This window comes from Poeciliopsis prolifica, unplaced genomic scaffold (assembly GCF_027474105.1).
Source record: "Poeciliopsis prolifica strain line A6 unplaced genomic scaffold, Auburn_PproV2 SCAFFOLD065, whole genome shotgun sequence".
Lineage (NCBI taxonomy): Eukaryota > Metazoa > Chordata > Actinopteri > Cyprinodontiformes > Poeciliidae > Poeciliopsis > Poeciliopsis prolifica.
The window spans coordinates 539,790-547,477 of NW_026562440.1; the positions used below are offsets into that span (position 1 = coordinate 539,790).

The following is a 7,688-nucleotide window of genomic DNA, read 5'->3' on the forward strand; positions in this document are numbered from 1 at the left end:
TCTGATTTCAGTTGGTAGAAGTGACAGTGAAGCCACATTGCAACCACAAACCTGAATATATTTGTCTTTTTTTAAGAGAAACAGTGGAAGAACAATGAACATGTTTATGAATGAAATTTGGGGAATAAAGCAGACAAAACTTGTGCTGAAGTTAAAGCGTGTGGCAGCAGCTTTTCCCACTTGACCTAAAACCAAAAATCTTTTACATTTGCTTCACAACTACATGCTATTTTGCATTGGTTTAGCACATAAAATAGTGTAAAGTTTGTGGTTGTGACATGAAAGGATGGGGAAAATGCTCAAAGCAGTTTGGATGCTTTTGCAAGATAACAAATTTAATGGCAATTTTTTCAGTTGATTGCTCTCATCTATTTCAGCTTTACTGCACTGTCTCATTATTACTCATATTACATGTTTGCACCCAACCAGCAGGTCATCTGATCCTCCAATTTAGTGCAGAAAGCTTTCATTTTTGACTGTCTTATTTTTGCTTCATCAGAGTGAGTTTCCTTTTTTTAATTATTATTATGCTTTATTATTACCAGAAGGCTGTTTGATATAAAATGCCTTATGATCCGCCTTAAGGGACATGTAAGCCAAACTAGACTGATCATGTTGAAAGCTTTTCAGATATGAAATACCAACATAAACAGTATTTGTCTTTTTTTTTTTTTTTTTTTTACTTTTAGGGCAAAATGGCTGTTAGCAGAAGTTGTTAGTCACAGTAAAAATATGTTATTGTTAAGATGAAATCAGTCTGAATGGTCAATTGCAAAAACTGAATATTTATTTTCAGAATAAATTACAAAAAGAAACCAGTCTGCCACTAAATTACTTCACATACCATCCACAAAGAAATATTTGAACAGATAACGCATTTAAATCATTAACCGAGTTTCCAATAAGAGTTATTACTTTGAACCTCTCAAGTCATTTCCAAGAAATTAAAGCAGGTTGTGCTTATTATTTTTCATATAGGCCTTTAATGAAATATTAGGCCTCAAAAATGGCATTCTAAAGATAGCAACTAATTTACTTAAGAGATATGGACACTAGCCAACAGTCACTTTACATTCACCTCTCTGCTCTTATTTTAGTACCTTTACTCGATTTGGTCTACCATTTAAATTTTTTTTTAGCCCATTATCATTTTCACGTCCTTCACTAAAATGTTCTTGAATAACTTGGAAAGCTTTTCCCGAGGTTTCTCCTCCCACAGTTTCACAAACCCATTGTTTTGTTTGGATGCAGGCGGGCTGCCCCATCTGAAGTGACTCATCCTGTAGGTCTCGGCTTTTCTCTCTGGTGTGGCCCGAGACCTGAACCCGGCCCTGGATCCGAGCACATCCTTATTCTGATGCTTTCCTTTACCAGCGCCTCCCTTCGGTTCAGCTTTGTTCCAGCTCAAGTGCCGGCGCGCCCGCAGGGGGAAGGCCTCCTCATCCAGAGCGGAGGGGAACACTTTAACAGGCCTGCGCTTTCGGCCGAAAGGCTTCCCCCAACGGAAATGCTCCATTACATAAGAGCGGCGCTGGTCATTGTGGCCTTTCAGATCTCCCTCTGGCACTTTGCCTTCAGAAGCCAGAGTGGAGAGAAGGATGCTGAGCAGCAGGTCACCCGTATGGCTGTCCTCATCCTCCTCGGGATCACCAAATTCATCATTTTCCTGCTGATCTGTGCTCCTGGGTGGCTTGATTTCAGGCTTGATTGCGGGGGTGCAGAGGTGAAGGCAGTCCTTTGGGTGGAGGAAACCACACGACATATAAAAATTGTATTGTCTCTTCTGTTTTACGCACAAACACTTGAACAGTTCAACAAAACCATGAAACATTTGTATTTGACGTGTCGGCTAAAAACTTTGCGAAAAGATTTCACACATGGTGCCTGATTGAGCTTCATCTAATCAAACGTCCTTAAAATGCCATAACCTCATTGCTCTCTCTTGAACCTGTACTTACATGGCTTCTCTAAAATATATATATTTACAGTTACCCTTGTTTTGATCTGGATGTACGCTTCGACTTGCTGTATTGTTGAAAAATTAAATTAATTCGAACTTTTTAAAGAGTTTTCTTTGGAGAGAAGAAAACCTCTGAGCCCTTCTCATCACTCCAAATATGTGGGAACTACACAAGATACTTATCACATGTAGAAAACAATTTGTCCTTGTTGGAAACTGCAGTACCGCTGTCAGCAATGGGCGCCTGATTATGTTATAAATGCAGTAAGCAAATTTGGAAAAGGGGAAAAAAAAAAAGAAACCTTTTCTCTTTCATGGCTGTAAGTAACTTGAGTGGACCAATCTCCTTGAGATGATGCGCCTTTTATTTCCCAATCAGGCGAAATGATTGGATGACTGCTTCCCATATTTATTTATTTATTTTAGTTTGATCAAAAAAAAATAGTTGCAACAAGAAATTACAGAGAATTTAGAAGAATTTAGAAGTGAACAGATTTCTTTTGGTCATAAAATGGAGGAGCGAAGCGTTTGCTGTTGTGGGGCCTATGCTGTCAAGCTCTCGACAGGCTTCCTGTCCAGCTTGTAGGTTTCCTTCTCAATAAATTTGGAGAAATGTCCTGTTTTAATGTTACTCCTTTCAGATTGTTCCTCCAGCATACCCTTTGAATAATGGGGTACTTCTGATCCTTTGCAACCTCTCTGACAACTATGGCTCTGGCTTGAAGTTGCAAATGTGGGAAAGTGAGGAAAATGCTTCAAGGACAGATGAGCTCTATTTCTGGTTAAGCATAATCAGTGGAACTAAAGGCAGATGTGAAACGAAGCAGACTATGAATCAGAAGGAGCTTCAGAAAGGTACGCACATTTTCCGAACACCTTTTATACTTTAGTTTTTTTTTTTTTTTTTAACATGACAAATTATTTTGTTTATCTGTTCATTTGAGATAAATGTCCCACCACCTCTGTGTTTTTTGCTACTGGTTTATAAATGGCTGATTTATAACTAATAGGAAACTGTTTGCCTCTTCTTGAACTGCTGTTAATACTAGACCATCTAAACGATCCCCATATTTTCTTCTTTGACTAAAAAGGAAAATTAAAGCACAAGAACAATAGATGAGCATTATTTTGATGATTCATCTTTTGGACTTTTTTGAATAGCAGAATTAACATTGAATCAAAGATAAATTATTTAAACTTGTAACATTTCTTGATTGAAAAATAACTTCCATAGCTGCTTAGATTTAAATCTGCTATCTTTAACAAAGTTAAACAAATTTTATTCATAATATTAAAAACAACAACAACAACAAAAAACAATTGAATAATCAACTGTGTCAGTTTGTAATGGTAGAAAAGGTACATAAGGTAAAATAATATTAAGAATATTCAGAAGGACTTCATGTTCTTTTAGAAAATCTTTAAAAATACGAACCAGAAAAAGCTGCAGAGCTTTATTTTCTATCACTGTTCCAAATAATGATGTTATTATGTGTCATTATTTTGTCACTATGGCAGAAAATGACAGGAAATGAGTGACCAGGCATAGCAAATAGTGCTTAAAAATAATTTGACTTACCTGTATTACGTCGTTGTTGCTCAAGTCATTGCACGTTGAGCTCTCTAAGCACACTGAGCCAGACCCAGAGCTGCACATAAATCCCATCAGAACCATAAACAACCAGCACTGACACACCATCTTCTTCTCCAACTCCGAGCTGGAAAAGAAAACAAGAAAAGAAAAAGAAGCACAAAGTTTTTAAGAGCACTGGAAATGTTTCTGACCCAGCAGAGGTAAATCTTCACTTGATCACCTGGGAGAAGAATTTGCCGGTCATTAGAAGAAGCAGAGTCTTTTGATCTTTCTTCTTGTGTAACGCATTCCTGCCTTATATAACTCAATTTGCTTCAATGCTGTCTTTGAGATGAGATGATCTGTATAGTTATGTGTCATGGTTGAATAATAGCTGAGCTCAAATACCAGCAGTGATCATTCCCGCTGGAGCCCGCATTGTAGCAGATGGTCGTGTTTATCACACGCATCTTATCTGAACCTGGTTAGTGAAAGCCGAAACGTGACGGATTTGAAAAGACTTATTAAAGGGGATACATGGTCACTTTTAAATGCTTCACATCATCAAATAACTTACTATAAGAAAACTTGAGTAAATACAAAATACAGTTTTCAAATGATGATGCAAGTGAAGATGTAACTTATCAAGTGATTTTCTTTTAAACCGATTATTTACTTTTGGTCTACTTGACTGACACGCTTGCAGGATAAAAAAAATGACCTAAATGGGACCTGTCTGACAAAATGAAATGGGCAAAAATATCTGAAAAAGCAGCGCATCATTATCTGATCGACAGATATTCAAAGGCCTGATGAAAATGACTCAAAAGTGAATCAGTGACCCATCGGGGAGATCAAAACACAACCCAGAAGATCTACTGGTGACCCAGAGACTTTTGGGAAAATATTCAGTTTACTGATAAGATGAAAGCGTTATTGGTAGAACTTTGAAATTTTCTCTCGATCAGAAAACGTGGGTGGAGAATGTGCAGCCATCAGTTTTTGAGATGATCCAAAGCAAACCACCAATTCTAACACTGAACAGCACACGCTAAAGAAAACAAAATTAAGATTTTAGAAAAGGTCTAATCAAAGTCCTGGCTTGAATGCATAGGCTGCTCATGCTTAAAAACCCTCCACTTGATCCAATGTGGCTGATCTAAAGCAAGAGACGAAATTCCTCCACAGTGACGTCAAAGACATATTAAAAGTTATCAAAATGGTTGATGAAATTGTTTCTGACATGGTTGATTTGAATAGTCTTTTTCACTTTTAAACAACGAATTAATCATTTTAAAAACTGCATCACAGATTTACTCTAGTTAGGGTGACCATAACCCTAACCAGGGTTGTCTTGAGAAACTGATGATCAAGACACACTAAACCATATTTATGAAGTTTTTAAGAGGACATCACAATAGTCACTTCAGAGATATGTACAGAGAAAGTGACCGAAGACCAAAGACAAACTTTTGAAGACTTTTGTAAAGCTTATAGAACTTTAGATTTTCTGTCAGTTTGTGACGTTTTCTCAATTGTTTTTCATGGCTTGATTCTGATGTTGCAGAAGAGAAGCTAAAGGACATGAAACATCTGGACTCTCTTTTCTGATTGCTTATTTCAAAGCTTTCAAACGAAACTGATTCATTTTATGCGCAAACAAAGCCCGTCTTTGTCTCAGCCACTCCAAGGTTGAGCACTGACGTCTGGCCCGTCACTGTCACTTTAAAAGTAACTCAGCTATGGTTATAGAAATACTTCAGCCTTTCAAGTAACATTCACATTGTTAAACCGTTTGCAAAAAAAAAAAAAAAAATTTGTAGACGTTTCTACTTCAATGGAACATCTAGAAAACAACATGGAATCGCCACTTCTTTTTTTACTTTTACTTTTTTTTTCTAAGCTTACATTACAACAAATCACAAACATAGGTTCTTTACTGTCGAAATTAGCATTTTAATTTTGAAGTAATTTCGATATATGTAACAGCTTTTTTTTTCAGGTCTTGTGGAAGAAAAATAATATAAGTTAAGAAAAAGTTTGGAAGCCAAAAACCGGCAACATGAGTTCAGCAACTCTCAGCCAATCATAAGCCAGCATAGTTAAGCAGCATGTGGGCAAGGAGAATATGTCCAATCATGTGCTTAACCTGTAACCCACTGGGGCAGTTTATGGTTTGGTGAATTATTTGCCCGCAGATGTTATCCCTGAACTCACAAGCTGTTAAGCATCTGTGTTTTTATATATTTCCTCCATCCATGCAGATGGATGTAGGGCTCCATCAGCAGGGCTGCTTGCCTTGTACAGTAATGATGACCGACCAGGCCAGCAGCAGTTACAGCTTTTCTTTTGTTTGTCAAGCTATGACATCAAACATATGTTGTTCCATTTAAAAATTCAGGTACCTTTTAGACCCTTACTTCTTTAGGAAAGTTAGGAATCCCCTCAAAAAGATACTTTACTGCTTTGCTTTAATTTTACGCATTGTCTGTAAGACTGTAGAAAAGAAAAGCTTAATGCAGCTGCAAAAAATAGCAAATGAAATAAATGTGTGGTTTTATTAAGTTTGGTGGTAAAAGACTGTATGGTAGAAATAAATTCACAAAACTTGTGGCTCAATAAATATTTCAATAATATTGTTGACTATTTCTGAGCCTCTGTACCAGCCTTCACCCAATGCATTCTGGACAGACAATGCACAATTATTTTTGCAATGTTGAGAAAAATTTTTCATAGCCTTCTTTTCTTTTGTTTTTCTCATTATTAAATCTGAAAATTTGCTTGCTTTTTTTCCCCAGAATTTCCTTTTAAAGACAATTTTGAAGCAATGAAACAATCATGAAGAAGCTCTTGTTTATACAGCTGCCTGAAACCACACAATAAGGAGACGATGATGATGATGATGATGATGATTACATTGCTGTGATCTAATTAAGTGAACAAAATGTGCTACTTAGTGCTAATAAAAACATTTGCAGCTCATGGAAGATCAGTGAGGCTGCCATATTCGCCATCTTGAGGACATGTAGAAGAACTTGACTTTCAAGGACTTTTCAATGTTTAAAATCCTTCTCTAGTAAAATTTTCTTTCCTCACTTTATTCAAATCTTTGCAGATTTTTGTTAAAAAATTATAATTCTCTAATAATTGTTCTTATTATCAAGTTTTTAAACATTTAAAGTTCAATCAGAACTTTTAAATTTTTTTTTTTAACTTTTGTTCTCTGCAGTTTCCTGGGTGATTAAAACAGATATCAAGTGTGTGAGATAATAATCTTATCTATGTTGAGAAACTGGCTCCTGGTGCTTTTTCGCTCCCTGCTCTGTTATTGTGACTCCTTGGTGGGTTTTTTGTTTTTGCAGCTCTGGCGGAGACTCAGTTCTTGCTACAGCATGACTCACTCAGCTGAGATCTGCACGGATATACCCACTTTGATAAGAGGAGCCTACAAAGCCGCAATAAAATGAAACCTGTTTTTTTGTTGTTGTTGTTTACATAACATTAGAAAACAATCAAAATCAGAACTTTTTCAAACATCTGCCCAAATGCACTTCAAGGTACTACTCTTGCTTGTTATTACATTTGCTGCTATTCATATCAATGCCATTAAAAGAAATTATTTTTTACCTTTTTCAAAATTCTTGTCTTGCCTTCTTGCTTCCCCCTTCTGTCTTGGCTCCTCAGATCTCGCAGACTTCAAGCCACTCTCCTGCTCCAGCTTCCTCCGTTCCCAGTAATAAAATGCTCAATAGGAGATAGGCTCGCTGTTGCCTCTTTTGACAATGAAAGCTCTTTGTATAGTAGCAAGAATTAAAGAGTGTTGAGTCTCAAGGCCTCTGGGTGTGATTGAGGTGCGGCATCAACTTCTCTGCTCCAAACGGGGAGGAGTGTGTGCGCTTTTGTGCACGGCCACCCACACGACTCCTGATCAATACAGCGAGCTCTCTTCATCCCAGAAAAAACAAAAAAAACAAAAGAAGAAGAAGAAATCAAGCATGACTGAACGACTTATCTTACCTCACTGTGCTCTTTATATTTTCTTATTTTAATGCACTTCTAGAAAGCCTCAAATACCCCATATAAGTGTTTCATTGGGATGTTTTTGTTCTTTTCCGGTAATTTCTTGAATTGAAGTTCCCTTTTAACACATGACCG

The 7,688-nt window shown here is 36.9% G+C and overlaps 1 protein-coding gene across 1 annotated transcript; it reads right to left on the reverse strand.

Annotated features, from left to right (window-relative positions):
• Window positions 1-821: 821 nt before the first annotated feature.
• On the reverse strand, window positions 822-7,383 carry LOC129351154 (pro-opiomelanocortin-like). The gene is made up of 3 exons (XM_055019982.1): window positions 7,161-7,383; window positions 3,540-3,678; window positions 822-1,735 (listed from the first exon to the last, which is right to left on the reverse strand). Exons 2-3 carry the CDS (start codon window positions 3,657-3,659, stop codon window positions 1,136-1,138), a joined length of 720 nt encoding a protein of 239 aa, XP_054875957.1. The 5' UTR covers window positions 3,660-3,678; window positions 7,161-7,383; the 3' UTR covers window positions 822-1,135.
• Between the last annotated feature and the right edge of the window lie 305 nt (window positions 7,384-7,688).